The sequence below is a fragment of the Lycorma delicatula genome, chromosome 7 (genome assembly GCF_047948215.1).
Source record: "Lycorma delicatula isolate Av1 chromosome 7, ASM4794821v1, whole genome shotgun sequence".
Taxonomy (NCBI): Eukaryota; Metazoa; Arthropoda; class Insecta; order Hemiptera; family Fulgoridae; genus Lycorma; species Lycorma delicatula.
This window is the reverse complement of record NC_134461.1, coordinates 85050274-85072468: the sequence shown is the minus strand read 5'-3', so window position 1 is coordinate 85072468 and position 22195 is coordinate 85050274. Positions and strand designations below refer to the sequence as shown.

At 28.0% G+C, this 22195-nt stretch overlaps 1 protein-coding gene across 4 annotated transcripts in view; it reads right to left on the bottom strand.

Moving 5' to 3' along the window:
- LOC142328094 (uncharacterized) overlaps positions 1-14519 on the bottom strand; it is a 75221-nt gene extending 60702 nt beyond the window's left edge. For all 4 annotated transcript variants that reach the window (XR_012757185.1, XR_012757186.1, XM_075371585.1 and 1 more), the window contains exons 1-4: positions 14350-14519; positions 8925-8998; positions 2718-2806; positions 1667-1772 (exon numbers count right to left, since the gene is read on the bottom strand). Coding sequence is in view for 2 of the 4 variants with exons in the window: in XM_075371585.1 (XP_075227700.1) it covers positions 1667-1772; positions 2718-2806; positions 8925-8978 (249 nt within the window). In the remaining 2 variants the exon portion in view is untranslated. The remainder of the gene's footprint in view (positions 1-1666; positions 1773-2717; positions 2807-8924; positions 8999-14349) is intronic.
- Positions 14520-22195: the final 7676 nt, after the last annotated feature.

Below are 22195 nucleotides of genomic sequence, written 5' to 3'. Positions count from 1 at the left end.
GTGGAAAGGTTCTGGTCACAGTATTATTTGATTTCAAAGAAGTTTAGCATGTTGATTTTCTCCATGGAAATTGTACAGTGAATTCTGCGTACTACTGCCAACTTTTAGACGAAGCAAAACTTGCATATCTCAAGAAAAAATTGCACCCAAAATTTTCTCCCTTTTTTTGTGCACACTGGAGCATCCTCCATACAGTTCGGACTTACCAGCCTTTGATTACCATTTGTTTGGGCCACTAAAAGAAGCACTTGGAGGACAGAAATTTGAAGACCATGCTGCTATTGAAGCGTTCATGAGTGCAATTGGTTGACACCACGCCACCTTCATTTTATGACCATGGGATCAAAAAGCAATCTATCTGCTGGGAATAAAGTGTTTCCAAAAAAGGAAAGTATGTAGAAAAATATTGTATGTATTTTAATCATCTTTCAATAAATTATAAAACAAAAATTCCAGTTTATATTTAATTTACCCTTGTATACGATTCTATCTCCATTTATATTAGGTCACAATGATGAATTTGTGTAACATTACGATTTTTTTGATCCCGAATTGGTAGTAAAATGAGCAACCATCTCATGAGGACTGCAATCAGGAATTTCATTTCCTTTTTTTTAATTTAAATATATTGATTTACTAATAATTATTAACCTTTCATTGTAAAAAAAAAGTTAACGATGAATACTAATTCAGTAACAAAAAATGAAAAAAATATCAGAAGTTATTAATGAAATAATATTTTATCTACTTTTCATTAAAAAAAAATGTGTATATGTAATTTAATGGGTGTACAAGGAACTCATGTAGTGTTTACACCAGATTTTTTATATCCTACTCTCTTGTTTCATTACTACATAAATTTAAAAAATTCTGAAACGTTACTTATAAAATTAAATATACATTTTAAATACAAAGATTTATATCATCAATATGTTAATTTTTAGATGACTAGGACTAGAATTTAAACATTACTAAGAGTTTGAATATAATATTACAAAATTTATTATCTATTTAATTATTTAGATTTCTATCTATTTCAAATACACTAATTTGAATTCCATTTTGAAAATACATAAACCATTTTAAGCCCACAAAAAAGCATAAAACTTAGTTTTTCAAAAGTAGACATTTCTAAAGATTTTTTTTATTTAAACATTTTAAATGTGTAGATAATTTTAAAGTTAATACTTTTACAAACAAATGAATTGTATTCTTCCAGGTTATACACAATATATTAATAACTATTACAATTTAAAAATTATTTTTAAAAATTCTATAAACATTTTTAAAAATTAAAAATTCTAAAAACAAAGTTTCATAACTAAATCTCTCTTTCTAAGTAGTGGATATGCATTTGATTTTAACAAAATTGAAAATTTTTGGCTTATTTAGACTATTACATTATTTTTTTTTTAAATCACCTAACTAGGAAGAATATGAGAAATAAGTCACAACATCTGAAAAGTAAGTGGAGTACTCCACTTACTTTGAGAATTTTTTTTGAAAACAAGCTTATTTCATTAATAAAAAAAGGATTAATCACCAATATCAAACCATTCTTAGTAACAAAATAGTAATCATTTAGAGTAGTAAAAGAAAGAAGAAATATAAAGATTGTGAGATTTAAACCTACAACTATTTAAATTACTTAATACTATCTACTAACCTCATACAATGTTTTGATGTTTTTAATAATGCAATCCATATTACGTACACGTACAGCTGGGTTACCCAAGCTAGGAACGACTCCATGATGCAAAGGCTCTGGATCTCTATAAAAACCAAAGTAAATTTAACAGAAGTTTTACAAAGCATATTTCCTATTTATAAACTATTATTCCACTGTATTCATTACGCAAAAAGCCTTTTTATATGTATTCCTATTTCACAACACATAATACACATCCATAAATAAAATATTGCCACTGTTGTTACACAACCATATACACCACCCAGCGTTTCATAGCAGACAATATGAACAACTTAACTTATTTAAAGACAAAATATATCACAAATTAAACTTCATAAACACATTAATTTAAAGTCAGTAACAGACACATTACACAACATTTATTAGAATGCTTTAAAGGCACACTGTTCACCTCTTACAGTCAAATAAAAAAAGTCTAATGATACTGAATGTTACCAAGGAAAAAAAATGTTTATAATTCCATGTTCCAATAGCTCACTAATTATATCACAATAATAGGTAATTAATAATAAAATACAAAATTATGAGGAAAAAGACAGCTTAAAAATTATATAAAACTAGATATGAAAAATTAACAGAAAGAAAAAAAAACTTGAAAAGAACACACATCATATAAATTTATAAACTAACCTACCATAACACTCTACATTTAAAAAATACATATCTTCAAATTACAATAAATGCAAAGTAAACACTTAAACACATCATCAGCATTTGCTGACTATTATAAAAACAACTTACAAACACAACCTAGATATTTTAAATAAATAAAAATGGACTGCATCTAAATAACATAAAATAAAAACTGTTAAAGTTATCTATTTCATTCTGACAAGGTTTATGTTAATAAACTTCTTCATCACATTTCTATTTCACATCAGGATACAAAGTAGACAATTAAAAAATTAAATGATGTTTGTTAAAAAATATATATACAGCCCAAGGAATGAATCTACTAATTCAAAGTCAAGATTTCCCAAAAACCAATATAAATAAAAACACTTACATTAATAAAAGTACACTGTATATCATAACTCCATCAGCCAAGTCGTCATAGTCTGTAATGCCATCTGGACTATCAAGGCACGAACAAAGCTATAAAATGATAATAATAAATAAACAATTTAACTACAAAATTTCAATAAAACTTCATTTAAATAATATGATTAATCTAATTCAACTACTATTACTACTACTAATAATAATACCAACTATTAAAACAGAATGTTAAGTAAGCTTTGATTGCTTACCTCACTTAATGTGCTTTCTTTTAAAACTGTTTTATTAATCAGAATACTGACTTTTAAAATTAATTTTAATATTTTAACATAATTATTCTCAAATTAAGACAATTAGATACAATTATTAATTATCTCACATTACATTTATTCAAAAACGTATGCAATATTTTTTTTTAAGAGCATCTTAAATAAAAACCTGAAATGAGAGTACAATTGAAAGACCTCATGTATTAACTACAGTACAAAATAAAACTTACTTTACCATTTTATTTTAGTGGTTACCATTATTTATAATTTAATTTGACAGAAATATTATGTACGTTAAATATTTTTACTATAATTTAATTCAGTACAATAATGAGTTACTTCATTTGTTTGTTCTGATCCTGGACAAGAAAGGTAAACTACTCTTATCAGCAACAGTCTGTGGGTATAACATCAACCCTGAACAGAAGGGGGCTGTGAAGGCGACTACATCATTATCATCATTATTAAAAGTCCTATTTTACATAAGTCCTATTGTAGTATTTATCACAAAAAGCTTGTTTTTAGTTACACTTTACAAACAACTTGACATAAAAGTCTGAATTTTATTCCATATACCCTGTTCTTTTCCTCACAGTTTCAATTCACTTGAAGATCTATTAATTAATATCACTATTTTTTATAAATTTTCTTGAGGAAGCCATTTAAAAAAAAAATTGTTTTTGATTTTTTACGAAGATACAATATACAATTTTTTGCACTGAAAAATCTATTTTAAAAACATACTTGTGGTGTACAAATGAGCATAATTTCAACAACTGAAGGGGAAAAAATTGTGAAGAAAAGAATTCCTATTAAAATTATTGATAATTCCAGCTATCTGTTAAGAGGAATACAATTACTACACAAACATAAACAGTGAAAAGATTGTAAAATAAATACAATGATTGTACTGTGTTGTATTTTTATGTTAGTGATTGTACTCCTTTTTAACAGATAGCTGAGATTCCAAATGGTTTTAATACAATCTTAACTTTCTGCACTGTGCAGTGCTTTCTCCATCCCGTTATAAATTATTTATGAACCTACCATAGAATGTTTTTAAAACATCTACTTTTACAGAGAGCTGAAATAGTTTTTCTTTTATGTTCAGCATACTGACCAATTATATTATTATAACAATCTTTTTATTTATTCAAACAACAATAAAACTTTGTAATTAAACAATAAAACTAAATATTTTCCTAAAATAAATTGAAACTCTCAAGAAATAAACAAACAATATTCTTAAATATTTTAAATACATAAAATAAATATTTCAAACAACTAAAATTCTTAAATGCTGATCTCTGTAGCAGAGTGGTAGCATCTTGGCCTTTCATCCAGAGGTTCCGAGTTTGATTCCCAACCAGGCAAAGTATCCTTTCTTTTTCTGTTTAGCCTCTGGAACCACCATAAGAGATATCCCGTATTAATTCACAGGATTAATGAGGAGGAAATGTATGAATGTGAATTTAGTGTAATCTTGCACAGTCTCCTTTTGACCATTCTTGAGATATGTGGTTAACTGAAACCCAACCAACAAAGAACACCAGTATCCACAATCTAGTATTCCAGTTCGTATAAAAGTAACTGCCTTAACTAAGATTTACACTTTAGAACTTTGAAATCAGCTGATTTGTGATGGCAAGTTCACCACTAGACAACCCGGTGGGGTAGGTAACTAATCTAACCTACCAGTTTATTTGCTAACCCAAATATGATTTTGTTCTAAGAAAAAGAAATGTGATCAACTGTTTTTTGTTATTTCAATAATTTAAGAGTGGTTATTCATAATAAAAATTATTAATATTTATTCATTCCTATAATCTGAAAGACACACAACAGCAAAATAAATTATATGAATGTTAAACGGATCCTAAATCTTCAAGGACAAAAAAAATTAATTTCAAACAAAAAAATAGCATATTTCAAAAGAACAGGAAACAAAATAAAATAGAGAAGATAAATATATATATTGCAATAAGAACAAAATAAACCAGAAGCACTGAGAAAATCTCAATTGTAATTCATTAAAATAATCTATTAATTAAAAGTCCCTCTGAAAACATTAATTACCGGATAACATGTTCACTAAATAAGTTACAGATGCATTTAGGTAAAATTAAAAAGGATGAGCAGATAGCAAAGCAGTTAAATTGGAACCTGGTAATAATTATTGTGAAAACAAGAATAGGAAAATTATTTCCATTTTATTTATTTTAAAAGTACCCGTGTTTAACAAAACCTGGCATCTAATTCATGCACTGAAGTATTTTCTACAAGTTAGCGAATTTTTAATATGTCAATCTTAAAAAATGTTATATGATTCTTTGTATGGGCATAAGTAAAAATAATATGTAAATTTTGATCCAGTACATTTATTTTTTGTGAATAAACAAATAAATATATGAATAATATTATTATATAAAATTACTATTATATAACAATATAATATTAAAAATATAATAATAAAATAATATTTTATCAATTTTCCTGAAAAAAAATTAACTGACGTTAAATCGAGGATATAATTTAAAATTTTCTAAACTTGTACTCTGCTAGTTTATACAATATTTCAACTGCACATTTTAATCTGCATATTAACATATATGAAATATTTATTAAAATTTATCCACTAGATTAGAACAGTTTTATTTTAATTAAAAAGATGAACAAAAAAATGCATAAACCTTTTTTGAAAATAGGAAAACTGACAAAAGAAAAAGGTTGGGGAGGACAAACTAGAAAAAGATTTAAAAGAAATAGATATTAAACAAGACTTAATATATTTGACATAAAGAATTTCAAAAAGAAAATAAAAGAATTTAAAGATTTCCAGGAAGAAAAACCCCAAAGACCATCTAAACAGAATAAATGGTCAAAAGAAAAGAAAAAGTACAGTATGAACATATGAGAGAATACTGGAAAAACATTAAAGAAAATAGAAGAAATAATTTGGTTGTCTTTTTTGTGGTCCATAGCTGGCTGGCAATGGAGAAAAAATAAAATGAGGGATATATGTGAACGTTTTTATTGGAAGTGGTTGAATGTGTGGTGTATGAGTATTTGTGATGTATGTAAATTATTTATTTTTTTTATAATTGCCAATCTCAGTGATGGAGTGGTACAGCCTTGGCCTTTCATCTGAGGGTCCTAGGTTCAAATCCTGGTCAGACATGGCATTTTTCATAAGCTACAAAATTCCATTTCCACAAACAAGCTTCAAAAGCTTCTCTGGTAAATTAACGCATTATTTCACTATTAGAAAAAAAGACAAATAACTATTATTCTATAAGTAGAACATGAAAAAACATTAATATCTAAGTTAGCTAGGGAAAATTTCAAGTTAGTTACACATGATTATTAATTTGCTTGCAGTTATTTGCAATTACTCATACACATAAATCAATCATTTTGCAACTATCATGAAAAATAAAACTAATAATAAATAATATAGTGTATGTCATACTGAAATGCTTAGAAAGCGTAATCTAATAAAAAACAAAATAAATAAATAAATGCAACATTTATAATTCTAAAAATAAAAATTATAAAACAAGAGTGGTTTACACAGTTCAAGACACCCTTCACAATCAATTATTTTATATAGTCTGGATAGAACTGTTATTTTTGTATACAAAACTAATTAACTGTTTTTCTAACCACATTACATCAAAGTCAACCAACAGTTTATTTCTTGTATGGGAATGAGTTTTGTGGGAACAGTATGAATATGAAACACTCTTCTCAATTAATTATTTCTTAATTTGGCTAATAAACTTATCTAATTATGAAACAAAAGATTTGCAGCATAAACATATATTCTGCTAGAATAAACAAGGAAAATTATAATTTTACCCTGTAATTACTTATGATTTATTTATTAGTTTACACCCTATCACAGTTACCATGTTCCTTTTCTGTAAGTAAATCTTTGTAATGTGTGAAAAAATCCCATAACTATCTGGGGTTTGAATTCAGAACTTTCTGGTGAAAGGCAACAACACTACCACTCTGCCATGGATGTTGGTATTATGATAAGAAAAGCAAATAAATTATAATATCTAAGATTAAGGAAAAGTTAAAAAAATAATGAAAAATCAGTATTTCTGTGCAAAAATTTTATTTCACATAAGTAAAAAGTCAATAAAAAATTACACAGATAATGCTTCATCATATTTGAAACATTTATTATTGTGAATAACCTCCATATAAATTTAGGCACACTGCTACTCTGTCAGGCATTGAGTCAATCAACTTCAAGCATTGATCTTTCATAACCTGTTGCCACAGACTTGCAACTTGAAGCCATAATTCAGCCTTATTTATTGGTTTTCTTTTAGCCTGCTGCAGTGCCAACCAATTCCATAAATTTTCAATTGAATTTAAGTCAGGATTGCGAGCTGGCCAGTCCAAAATGTCCACATCTTTTGCATCAAACCATGCCTTGGAAGTTCATTATTTATGACAAGGTGCGTTGTGTTCTGCTGGAAGATGAAATTGTCACCCAACAGGTTATTATGAACACTAAGAAGCATGAATTCTTCCATTGCCTTTGCTATGGTGTTCATTGCTATTCCTTTGCTATTCCATTGGCTATGCTGTTCATTGTCCCACCTATGATTCTAATGTGTCCAGGACCTTCTGACAATATGCAACCCCCATACCAAGACAGCATCTCAACCTTGTTGTACAGCAGGAATGTTGCAGGCTGGTAGAAACTTTTCAGTTTTTGTTCACCTGACCCTAATTTTTCGGTTTGAATACAGCTGGAATCTGCTTTCATTGGAAAATACAACCCTTCACCAAGCTTCTTTCAACCAGTTCTTCCTTTCTACACAAAATTGATGTTTAGATTTATGATCAGTGCCTAAGGGGCTTTGGTAATGCTAAATGTGATTCTATTCCAGCTTCTTTTAAATGTCTGGAAAGTGTGGCAATACTAATCTGAACACTATAATGTTCTGCTACTTCTGTTGCTATATCAAGCAAACTTACAGACCAACTTAGTTTTGATACCTTTATGATAACTCTGTCGTGACTCGTTGAAGTTTTTCTTGGTCGACCTGATCAAGAAAGATCAGCAACAGTTTCTCGATCAGATATTTTTTTAACAACTTGCTGTACACATGTTTTTGATATTTTTGATTGCTCTGCTGTGTCTCTGTATGTTTTAATTGTTTTCCAGAGACTGATCACATGCCATTTAACTTTTACACTAACACTTTTCTTTCCGAATGAAATAAATTATCACTACACTAACCTGAAATAAAATGACCTATTTCATTACAGTTTTGGTGGGAATCAGCTGATAATAGTGCCAACTTAACATTTCTAACAGTTGGTATGCCTGACACTTTAAAAATGATTTGCGTGTTCTTTAAAAAATATCCTGCTTGAGAAATCTGTCAACTAAAATTGATAAAAAATTAAAAATCACTTAAGCCCTTACAGCTCAAAAAAATAATTTTTTGAGTTTTTTCTAATTACTCAGTAAAAAACTACACAAAAACAGTTTTAAGATGATATCACACTTATTAGCCTAAGTTAAATACTTTTCAAGAAAGAATTATCTATTTATAAAAAAAACTAATTTTAGGTTATTTATAAAATAGAAATTTCCCTGTAAAATTTGAAGCATCTCAGTTAGAAGCTTACAGTAATCACCAAAAGGCGTATTTTTTAAACCTCTTTCCTACAGATTTATAAAATTAATATGTAGTCCATAAGTTATAGGGCAAACTCACATAAAAGTTTTTCTAGGGTGTCCTTTAATTTATGAAAGGTACTGTATATTCTTTTTTTTGAAACTATACAAACTAAGCCAATGTCAAATAAAAACAAATTTTTCCATAAAATTTGGCACTAAAAAAGTAATGAAAACAAAAAAGGAAAGGTAATTCAATAATTTTAGTTATGTTATTAAATTCCAATACTGAACTTACCCAAGTAACAAGTGGCCCTTGTAGAAAGTCTTCTATTTCTGCTGGAGTTGCCATTGTAATTACTACCAGGCATACTATAATAAAAAAATATTATTAATCTATATAATAAATTAAAAATAAACAGAGAAAACTAAATTAGTAAAAACTTATACAGAAAAAAAGCATTGAAAAACTATACACAATTGAAATGGCTAACTTGTTTTAGATTTTGACAAGTTTTTGTAATTAAATTTTGTTAGCATATTTTATTAAATTTATTTCAATAGTCATTTAGCATAGCTCTTTATTTGTATTTTGTATTGAAAGGCTGTTTGAAATTACTAAAATAATTTAGCTTTATAATAATTAGGTGATAATTTAATAACAGCAATACTAATTGGTGCATGTGTGTGTGAGTATATATATATATATATATATTTATTCACAAGTAAATGATGTTGGGGAATTCCATTTTAATTCAAGAAATTTTCAAACATTTTATTGCATCACTATTTTTGATTTTGATATTTGGTGTATGATAACTACCCACCTTGCTTTTTGCAAGTTGCTCTGATCCATTTAGCTGTCACACTAAACCGGTTAAGAAATATTTTTGAGAAATATCTTTGACACTTTCAACAAGCAATCCAAATTTAAAATTAATTCTAGGTAAAGCAATGTGTATGAAATGCTTAAACAAAATACAAAAACCATAAGATGATACAGAAAGAAAACTGGAATGTCAAGATATATTTGAGTCTAAATGTGTTACAGTTGAGTCAGTGAAAACGTCTTGTTCAGCACTTGGCATTTCCCCTGTAAAGGTTCAAAAATTATCGAGCAACAAAAAGGAACCAATTTTAAAAAATAAAGTTACAAAAATAGCTGAGTCAGTTACCAGTAAATTAAATGATTCCTTTGATTAAAATATTTCTACAGAAGAAACCAGTTTATTACCACAAAATTATGCTGATTTAAGTTGGGAATATGAAAACAGTTACATCAACCCAGGAAAAAATTAATATTTTTATTACCAAGCAGCTGGAGCATTCAAAGAATTCAAAATGAGTTTAGTCAGTACTTAGCCCGTCAACCCAAACAATTTGACCCAAATCAAGAGGAATTTTGTCACAGATTGGCAAAAAGAAACCCAGTCACGTAAGTGATGAAAATGTTATAAAATGTGTCCAAAATTTTTACCAGAAAGATGAGCACATCCAAATGATGCCAGGCAAGAAAGATTGTGTCTCTGTAAGCTGACAGGAAGAAAATTAATATTCAGAAAAGGCTTGCTTATCTTATGTAACTTAAAAGAAAAATATAATTTTAAAATTGGTTTTTCAGAATTTCCTGATTTAAGAACTAATCAGTTCTGGCTGGTGGGTCAGGTACTCACTTTCCACTTTTCTTGTATGAGTGTCACCCACCAAACATAAAACTCATGTTATCTGCTCTAAAAATGAAATTTGATTATAAAATTCTTCTTGCAACCATGGTATGTGATATAGAAAATGAAACGTCCATGCTGTCATAGTGTGAAAAATGTCCAGGCACTAATGAAGTGCAGAGATTGTGAAAAATGTCCAGGCACTAATGAAGTGCAGAGATTACTGCAAGAGAGTTGGGATGATTTTGATTCTGAAATTATATTTAAACAGTGAGTTTCTGTTGACCATTGTGAACTAACTACTCAAATTCTTTCATTTCAAGAGCACTTAAAAAAGTTTACTGAAATTTTAAATAACCTAAAAAGGCATCATTTTGTTGCAAAGAAACAAGCTAGCTTATTTCCTCAAAATTAAAAAGGAAACCTTGCTGGAGAGGATGTATTGTAATAGGAGACTTCTCTCAAAATTTTCCTTTTGTGATACAGGATGAAGTCCAGTCATATCACTGGTCAAAAACTTATGCCACAGCACATCCATTTCTCATATATTTTAAAAAAGAAGGAAAATTGTAAAGCCAAAGCTACTGTGTGATTAGTGAGTACTTGAAGTACAATACTACATCATTCTTCTGCTTACAAAAACAAGTTATAAATAAAGTAAAAATACTGCTACAAATTAAAACTACTTTTTTATTTTTCTGATGGCTCCTAAGCCCAGTATAAAAACAAAAAAAATTTCATAAATTTGTGCTAAAATCAAGAAGATTTTGAAATTGCAGCTGAATGGCATGTTTTGCCTCATACCACAGAAAAGGAAATACCATGTGATGGTATTGGTGGAACTGTAAAAAGGACTGTGACTAAAGCAAGCCTTCAAAGGGCAGTCAACAATCAAATTGTTACACCTTCTGAAAAGTACAATCATTGCAAAGACAATTTTAAAAGTATAACATTTATTTTTTGCTCTAATAAAGATGTTCAAGATATTGAAGATCACCTTAGTTCTTGTTATCAGGTAATCACAACAGTCCAGAAACAAGAACTTTTCACAGTTATGTTACAACAGGTTAGAAATGTATTCTGAACCCATCGGGTTGGTCTAGTGGTTAACGCGTCTTCCCAAATCAGCTGATTTGGAAAGTCAAGAGTTACAGCGTTCAAGTCCTAGTAAAGCCAGTTATTTTTACACGGATTTGAATACTAGATCATGGATACTAGTGTTCTTTGGTGGTTGGGTTTCAATTAACCACACATCTCAGGAATGGTCGAACTGAGAATGTACAAGACTACACTTCATTTACACTCATACATATCATCCTCATTCATCCTCTGAATAATTATCTAAACGGTAGTTACCGGAGGCTAAAAAGGAAAAAAGAGAGAAATGTATTCTGAAAGTCCAGGCGACCTCTGAATCAAAAACATTTACGTTAGTATTGGTACACAAGGACATTAGTGTTTCTGATTGTTTTATAGGTTTATCAAAGCCAAAATGTAAAAATTATATTTGCTGCATATACGATGGCAAGTGGTGGTTAGGCAAAGTCATTGAAGTCAAAATACATGAAAATATTGAATACACTTTTATCAACTGCAGGGTCCTGGTTCTTCATTCAAGAAATCATTGAGGGATAATCAAATATGGGTTCAACTGGAAAATATTTTAAAGATATTACACACCTTCAGAGCTTTTCTATCAATTACTGGAAGAGGACATCACATTATACCAAAGATGAAGAGGACTTATCAGTTCTACTGAATAAAAAAATGGCAGGAGCATTACGTTATGTTAAGTTTGTTATCAAAAAGAGCAAGATTCATTCATAATTTCCATTAGCAGAAATGAAATAAGGTAAAAGTGAACTGAACAACTTGTTAATGTATTTGAATTGTTTATAATTTTGTAATTGACTGTTTATTAATCATCAATTTATTCATTCTAATGAATTTAGTTCTAATCAGTATTTGTGGATATGTTGTTTACTGTTAGAAGGAATGGTGTTTTTAGCGGTCTTGTTGGCTTCATTACTTGTCAATCCCTTTGAGTAACAAAATAAATTTTATATTGCTTTAAAGTACATAAAACTTACTACAGTAAAAGTTCAGATTTTTGCCATCTGTCCCACATGTGGTTTTTGGGCCTTAAAATAGAGAGATTTTCAAAATCTTACGAACTGGTAGCCATTTTTTAAATGAAGAACACTTGGTAACAGTCAAATTTTTTTTATAAGTACTACTAGTACCTATGAGTTAAAAGGTAAAAAACAGGCCTGTTATACTAAGCCCTTATATTATTTATTATTTATTTTGGGCTCAAAATTTAAAAAAACAACAATTTGTAAACATTACAAGATTTGGTTGTGTAACAAACTGAATTTTGAGTACACTAAGATGAAGTTCCATTTTTACTCTCAAAAAACCCCTTTTTGACCCTCTGTACGATGTACAATAAAAATGCTACAGCTCACGAAAAAACTGACAAAAATAGCTGTTTTTACCTGTTGGCGAGTTAGAAAATAGTCTATTACTCAAGAAAAAAGTTTTTTTAAAAATATACAAAAATATTTTTTGGCAACTACAAGGTGGGTAGTTATCATATAACAAATATCATCAAAATCAAAAATAGTGATGCACTGATCATTTGTTGAATTAAAATGGAATACCCCTGTCATACAGCCTTAAAAGATGAAAACTTGTTGAACAGCATGACAAAATGTGATTAAACTAAAATTATAACAAATTATACACTATTATTTATCAAATTAAATGGAAATTATTCTCGCAATAAACCTTTCATATTTCATAGTTATTATTAAGATCATTCTTTAGTTTGAGTTACCAATGGCACTAATGGTAATGTTGTTACATGAAATATGTGGTCCATTAACTACATACAAAGACATCACAGAAAGATAACACATATACAATCATTATTATCTACTATAAGAAAATTTTACACACAGCCCCTCAAAAACCAAGATCTCAACACATTTGAACAATATAAAATTTTGACGTATAAACGCTGTTTTAACAAAAAATAAAAATAAATTGAGTACATTATTTTGCTGCACATTGGAAAAACCTATTCAATGCAGGCAAGGCTAGCTAATGAAGAAATAATCAGCTCCTAAAAGTTCTTTAGAACAAAAATTTTCAAGTAATTTTGTAGTTAGTAATTTATTATTTTTAATAATTTTATATGTGAAAAATGTACAATCTCTTACGGTAACAAATTTACCATTCTACAATCTGCACAAAATACTTTTGGTAAATACATTCATTTTATTTAGCTGTAAATATTAAACTGAACACAATTCTATTCATTTATGAATGTAAATAAACTAACATTGAAAGAAGCTAATAAACTGAAAATTCAAAAAATAAAATATTAAATAACATATTTTCTACATGGAACTAATAAGCCAAAAGAGATATATTAAATTAATTTAGATACAAAAATGTAAAACATTCTTTTTCTACTATTTAACAAAACTTAAATTAGACAATAGAATTATTTTTCCACACATTACAACCGAAAAGGAAATCAATATTATAATAAACTAATATATAAAAAAACTCGCAGCTTAAATTCGAGTACATCTATAAGAACTCAAATAAATATACCTTTCTTATTAAAACAAATCTACGAAATTTTTCTTTAATCCTTCACTTAAAAATTGCTTTATAAACTAATTTCTGATGTTACATTTTTATACAAATATCATCACATTAATTTAACGCGCTAACATTGCTGCAATAAAATTTGCCTACTATAATAATAATATAGTAATAAATTGCACCAAAGTCATTACAAACTGAAATTTTATCGCAATCATAAACCACGGAACGTCAATAAATTACAAACTATTGCATACAAAACTGTACACACGTTATTTCAGTTACATAAAGGCACGATAAATATCACAACTTATCTCTCTGATAAAAAAAAGAAAAGACTACAAAAGTTACACACGCTCACAACAGCTAACTTATAGGTTAAAAGAAAATAAACTACCAATCTTTACTAATAATGAATGCAGATAAATCAGATTTACTTACCTCCAGTCTTTAACTAAAGGGTGATACGCTCCATTTTACGTATATTTACATATTAAAACATTGAACTACAAAATACAGGCAAAACATTACTTGACAAGGCCATAGATTTCTTCCTAGGCCTACTTTTTTCTTGATTTATAAGTTGAAGCATGGGAAAGCAGTCGAAACATTACAGCAAGCTTTTTATTTAGTAGAAATTTACCTCGCTTTTTTGTCGTTAGGAGCGCTCTTGTAGTTCATACCAAGCCCATGTAATATGATAGGGAAATTTATCGCATGGGATCCTTCTACCAAACCACTAGATGCTGCTAATATTAACAAGTAAACGTTTAAAAAAATTAATTAGAGGAAGATTTAATTAACTTCCAGATTCCCAATAGTATCAACAATGAATACATAGTACTTATTTAGTGTAAACATTTTTACAATTAACAAAACGCATCTTTGTTAAAAAAGTTGCATCTCTTGTTGGTGAAAGTTGTTCTATTTAGGCAACACTGAAACAAAATTTCTTGGATAAGAAGCAACCAAACTCATTTTCTATATTTTTTATAGTATGAAAAAAATATATATGAATGACCAAACTCGAAATCATATATCTTAAGAGGAAAAAATGTAACTAATCAATGTTTTATACATTTAACCGTTGGTAACATTTCTGAAGTAGAAATGAATAACAAACAATGAACAAATTCAAATATGGTAACTTGTTAACCTTTGCAAAAGAAAATATAAATAATATTATCTTTGGTAATGAATTTTATGTGATGTTCACAGAAAAATTATCATTGTTATTAAAACCGAAAAAATCAAATCCTGTACTTATATGATCAAATTTGTTAAAAACATGTCCAGATTTAAACTTTCAGTTATTTTCAGATTTATCTACAATAAAGATTTGTTCTAAATTTTACTTGTCGTGGTATTTGGAGAAGAAAGATGGGGCAAGAAGACAAACCATTAAAAGAACAGGTACTTTCAAGATTTATCATCATCATCATCATCATCATTCACTAAAGGCTACAGCTTGTCAATTTAGCCAAGTCACTCTCCTCTCAGCTTCTCTCTTCAAGTCATTATATGAATCAAGGCCCATTTGTTCTTTAACATTATTGATGATGATTGATCTCAGTCTACCTCTAGGTTTTTTACCCAAAACCTTGCTCTCAAATGTATTTGTCAAGAATTGGTCATGTCGTATAACAAGAGTTAAGCATTGCAATTATTCACTATACTGTTACTACAAACCCATCACTGATGTGAGTGTGTGCCCCAGCACTATTGCTCATAAATTAAAATTGTAGAACACAAATTTTTGAACTGATTTCTTATAACATTTCATTTGAAAAATACAGTAATAAACAAATAAAAGTTTTCTTATTATTAAAATGATATAGAAAAGCATAATGAAACGTGACAAAATTCCATTTAATATGTGTATTCTTGTGAGTTGTAAATAAATGTATCACTTGTAATGGGGTATTCTGTAGATTTAGAAAACAATTCCTTGACCTCATGTCTATATTTGATATGATGCAAAATAGTTACAAAATGTCCTTTTGAATAACAAGTTCCTTTATTTTGAAAGCTAGTTTTATCAAACTATTCAATATAAAAAAAAAATTAAAAAAGTGTTGAGAATAACAAAATTTGATTAAAGTTTAAAAGAAAAAATTAAAATCAGTTAACTTCCTAAATGTGACTTATACTTTTAGAAGATGAATTACTTGGAATGTTTTTCAGTGATCTTATAATTGTTAATTGTACCCACCTTCATAAAACTGGTTATAAACTTGTTTAGTAAATGGTTAAATAATACTTTTTTTTTACCGGTGATTTTTTTTTTTTTGTTCATATTATCTGCCTGTTTTAGTCAAATTAAGCATTTGTAAATTTTAACTATATTTAGATACTGTTTTTTATGTTCAAGGAGTAAAATTTGCATATTGCAGTTATATGAGGAAATGAAATGTAATGCACAGTCACTTATAACTCACAAATGAAAAGATAGTTACGGCATAAAAGTACAAATATGGCATAAAAGTATATTTTATTTGCTACAAAACTTATATTTATTTTCCACATAGTTACCATTTACAACTATAAATATCTCCCAATGATGAATCAGTTTTTGCATTCTCTCAATGAAAAATCCCGCTGGTCTTTCCTTTATTCACAACCTCATTGCATCCTTCAGTCCATCATCCATGGTAAGAAAACGTCTGTAATATTCTTCTTTAATTGCAGAAAGAAGTGAAAATCTCAGGACACCAATCTAGTGAATATGGAGATTGTGGAATATGTTCAAATTTCAACTTCACAAGTGCATCGCCAGTTGTATGTGATGTGTATAGCTGAGCATTATCGTATTGGAGAAATATCAATTTCATGGATTGTTGAACATGACATACAGGTTTCCTTAGGTGTTTTAATGTCTCTGTGCATCAGACAATACTTACAGTCAACTCAGCTTGAATCAATTCATCCACCTCTTTTTGGTGCTTCTCATTATTAACACAAACTGGTCACCCATTGTGAGGTTCATTCTCAATATTCACTTTACCAATTTCTGATGTAAAAAATTTTATTGCTCACCTACTCATAGTTCTTCGATTAACAGTTTCATCAACATAAATGGCTTTTAGATTGATAAATGTGACTACTTTCCTGCTGTTAAAAATTGATTCAAGGCACATTATTTTAGACCTGTTGATATAGCAGGTGTACTAGACTCCCTAACAAAATGAGAAGTCGTGAGTCAATGAGTTTTGGAATGTTAGTAGTAGAAAAACAAAACTTCAAGATGGCAGCACCTGTCGGTTTTTGTCCCCTCATTACATTCCAGTGTGCATTATATTTCTGCTGCTTCTTGTATTTTTATGTAAGACCTTTCTCTATGAGATTCTTGCAAAGATTGATTGTGTTAAATATAGTACTTCTATGAGTCCTTTACATATAGCGAGTATGTATCCAGACTTCTCAACGTAGTTTTTATATGCTTGTTTGTGTGTTCCTAGCTTGTGTATATCCATGTGTGTATTTTCTTATATTTTTTATTTTTTTACCATTCTGAAACTACACAATAAGCTTCTTCCTTGATAACATTTACAATTTTTTATGGATATTTTATATGTTATGGATATATTTTTTCTCACTAAGTGTACATTACTCTATATTTTATGTAATGTATTATCTACAAAAGTGGATAAACAACTATTTAAACGTGAACTATTTTATTAAATGGAAATCATTATAGTTTAAATTCTCAAAAATGTGTGTTAGATGATGCAGCATACTCATATTTGAAAAACCTGCAAGTTTACACTATATATTGATTGATTTGATTTATATTTATGATTGGGTGTCTATATTTTTAAAAAATTTGCTACTTATCTACCTTTTATGTGGTAACATTATTTGTTATTTACTAATGTTAAGGAAGTTAAGTAATTTGTTGTGTTTAAATTTTGCAGTAAATGTATGTTGGGCTTAACAAAACCAGATGTAGAATGTTTTTCTTTCTTGAAGTATATGTAAATGGGCTTTTGGAAGATCTTTTCAAAGATAGTATTTTACATCTCCTTCACGACAGTTATTGACACTACTGCTTAAAGAGCCTTTTATATAAAAAAAATATTTATGAAAAGATCTTCTGGAAACTTATTTCCAATATCAAAATAAACTGATTTTTTTTTTACATTTCTTTTCTCAAAATGTGCATTTACAATGTAAATTATAAACCCAGTTTAAACAAAACAGTAACAATCTTTTTTTCAAAGACAAATAAATCCACTGTTTTTTTTTTTAATCAAATGAATTGAATTGGTACTGAATTCAATCAGAACTATAGTAACTAATATAGTTTGTATTAAAATCCCTATTTTTGTTAGCAATTATATGGTTTGTTACATCACTGCTTGCATAAATTTCAGTTCTATTTTTTTCTAATTAAACTCTATTATTTAAATTTGAACAACAAAATTTAATATTATAAATTATCAAATTATAATTTATTAAATGGCTCATTTTGGAAGTATGTTTCCAGAGGTTCTTTTTAGAGCCATCATGAACGTGCTTTATTAGTAGATTAACAGTTGGCACTACTATTAATAGTTTCTTCTTGAGTGGTATGAAAACCTTTTAATACATGATTAAATAATATAATTGATCTTGTTGAATTTATTCATGAAATAATATACTCTACCTTTTTTAATATGCTAACAATTTGGAGAGAGTGACAATATCAAATGCACACTGGACAAATACAGCTTTTGATACTTTTAAAACAAGAATATGATGAAAACTATATTGGATATCAATTCCAACAACTTACAAAACAATAATTTCACAGTTACTAATGGTATTGCAAACAGAAAGAAATGATTTCAGAAACATTTTGTACCTTCATCACATAGAAATTTACTTCATCGTAACAGCAAGTAGATCCAATTTCAGTACTGGTTTAGGTTTTCAACTTTGAAGTATTTAGTTGAATGATTGTCTACAAATACAGTTTCTTGATTTCACAATTATAAAAAGCAGACAGTAAAAAGTACAATTTCAAAAATTAATGACAACCACAAATTCATAATACCTCAAAGTACAATGTATCACAACAAACCCTTAGCTTTTATAAATATGATCTATAAAATTTTTAACACATCCATATCATCTGAGAACCACAAAAAACAACACTATAAAATACCAACATAAAAAATCAAACGTACTGTTATACAAAATAAATTAAAATTAAGATTAGCCAAACAGAAAATTTTCTGTCATAAATAAACAAATATTTAGAGAAAACAGTTTATAAATTTAAAAAATCCCTTTTGGCACACTGGAAAGCGGAGGTAGATTTCACCGGTGCTAAGTAGGGGATAAAAAAGATTTACACCTTAAAGTTAAGAAAGACTTCAAATTTACTCAATATGACAATGGTTGCATGTGAAAAAAAGTTTCACATATTTAGCATACTACAAGTCCCATCTTCTTACAATTCCAGCAATATTTTGGTAATCACTTGCTGTAAAGGCTGGTCATATCAAATATTGTTTCAGACAAAAGTTTTAAGTAATGTTTTGAGGACTAATGACCACTTTAAACCGATTTGATACTGTGCCTATTAAGGGAGGTATGATTTTTTTTTTGTCTTCAAAACCCCATTTTTTCCACCCCTTGCCCAATGGTTGGTGATATCAAAAAACTTTACTGAAATAAGTTTTAGGCCCTTATCCAAAAAATAGTAGGAACTTTAAACAAATTTGATATTTTACTTAATAAGAAAGTTATAGTGATATTTTGTTTTTTTGAAAAAGCCCCCCATTTCCATCCCCATTTTCCGATTTTGGCTGTTAACAAACTCGACCAAGATTTTGGGATGAGTTATTTTTAAGGAACAATTTCAAAGTGATTGGTGCAAAATTACAGCAGTTATCATGGCCACAAAAAAGTGAAATATACATATAAGTGTATACATAAACGTTTGAGGTCTGGGGGATGTGAAACATGAAGATATGTCGAAATTTTCTGGAAGTCAAATCATGGTATCCATTACAATAATAGGTAGCTTTCTTATAAAATCTATCTAAAAATCTGAGTAAAATTTCTAAATTGGTCAAATAGAGCACAGGTTTTGTATGGAGCTATAATGTTAGAAAACCTTCTACAGCAGTGATTAATTGACATGTACTGATCATCTTATGGAAGCAAACCACAAATACGACCAACACAGGCAACAACTTTGATAATCTACACATAAAATGGACCACATCTTCATAAACTTAAACATCATGGATTTTAAATACACAATAATGTAAAAGATAAGTTGGATTTCAACTGTCTGTAAGACAGTTGAAATCCAACACACTTTGTGACCAGATTACAAGTACGTGTCTGTCTAAAGTAGAAAAAAGCCATCAATAACATTACATTAAAACAGGATGAGAGAAACTCCATTTACTAAATATATTATGACATGAGTTTTGAATATGTGTTATTTATAAAATTTAGAATTTGGTTTTGTTGTTTAAAAAGTTTGTTTTTAAATAACTTTCACGGCCAACTATTATGAAAAAAAATGTAACAACTACAAGGAAAAGTATTAAAGTAGTGTTTATAGCCAAGATAAAAAAAAATTTCATTCAGATAAAAGTCAAAATCTTCAATCAAGATTTCAAACAATATTTATTTAAAAGTTGGAAAATTTATATGGGCTTCTATCATTTTTTTAAGAACTAACAGATAAATAAGGAAAATTAATTAATTTGATTCACTTATGTGCAATACAGAAAGGCACCATACAAATCGCTAGCACAGATAATCCTAAACAAAATAAAAAAATGTCTAATACATTACTAATATTAATTTTTAAGTTTATTTTCAGTTGTGACATTATCAATAATAGCAATAGGAAAATTTTCAGAAATCTTTAGGCATGAAAATAAAATTAATAATATATTGATTTAATAATCTGCTGAGCTTAATGATAAAATCTCTGTATACTTATAATAAATATTAAAAAAAAATTGGTAATTTACAATTTTCTGCTGGTAAAAATAACAGAGTTTATGCTATATTATGTGAGTTATAAGTATGCAGATGAAAAATAACAGTTTTTTTATTGATGAGGCAATTATCTGAATGAAATATTACTTTGTATGTTTGTAAGTATGGCATAATAAAATAAAAGGACCTTTTTTATTACTACTATGATTACCATCTGCTTCATACAAAATGAACATTATGCTCTTTGAGTTTAAAATTAAGAAACTTCAAGAAATCCAAGATATTTTAAATTATTGATTAAAAATTTTACATGAGGAATATTAATTTGTTTTCATCTTTTAATATAATCTCTATGAAAGTTTGTCATAGTATTTCCAATGTACATAAATTCTTTGGGGCTGTTTACTCAAATATATTAACTTTCAGTATAAGGAGTAGAATAATTAATCTGCATACTTCTTTGACTATAGGTTCAATGTTTATCATTCAAATTTTCACATATTATCTGAGAGGTCTATTATTGTCCCATCAGAAATGTTCAAAATTGACACAAAATTTTTTTTTCATATTTTAAAATAAACTAAAAAATATTATGTTCCATTGAGGAGTTTTGGTATGGGAGTACTGGTATTTAGGTTAGTTTAGTCTTCTAAGATAAAATAAATTCATGTAACTGTATGTTTCTAAGGACCTGGTAAATAATGTTTTCCAATCATCTACTGAAAACTTTGAAAAATATATTATGTTGACTTTTTTTTAACACAAGATTTCATAAACCAATCATGAAATATTAATTAATAGAAAATATTAATTGATAGAAAATGATGCATGTTTATTATTACAATTCTCATTATGTTTTCAAACATAACAACTCTATGAATTTGAAAGGTCCAGTCACTCTTTTTCAATAATTTCTACAATCTTTAATCATTTGCTGCATTATTTCTTTGTAACACTGCTACTTTTCACTAAATAGAATTAATGAAAATAGTATTAGTAATTTACTGAAAACAAAAGTTCATTTAAAACATTTAAATTAGTGAATATTGCAGGACTTAAAGTAAGTGATTACATGAAATGCTTGAATGCAAAATTATTATAATCATTGTGTCATATGTCAAAATATATTACTGAAAAACACTGTGCAATTTTAAAAGCAATTTACTTTGTTATAAATATTGGCACACTTCAAAATGATGTACATTAAAAAGCGGAAAATCATCTGAAAACAAATAAATTATTATTTATGGTATATTTCTGGTCTTATTATTTTAAAAAATATAGACATATTTGAAACTAAATGTATTTCTAAAATTAATGAATTAAAAAACTTTAATAG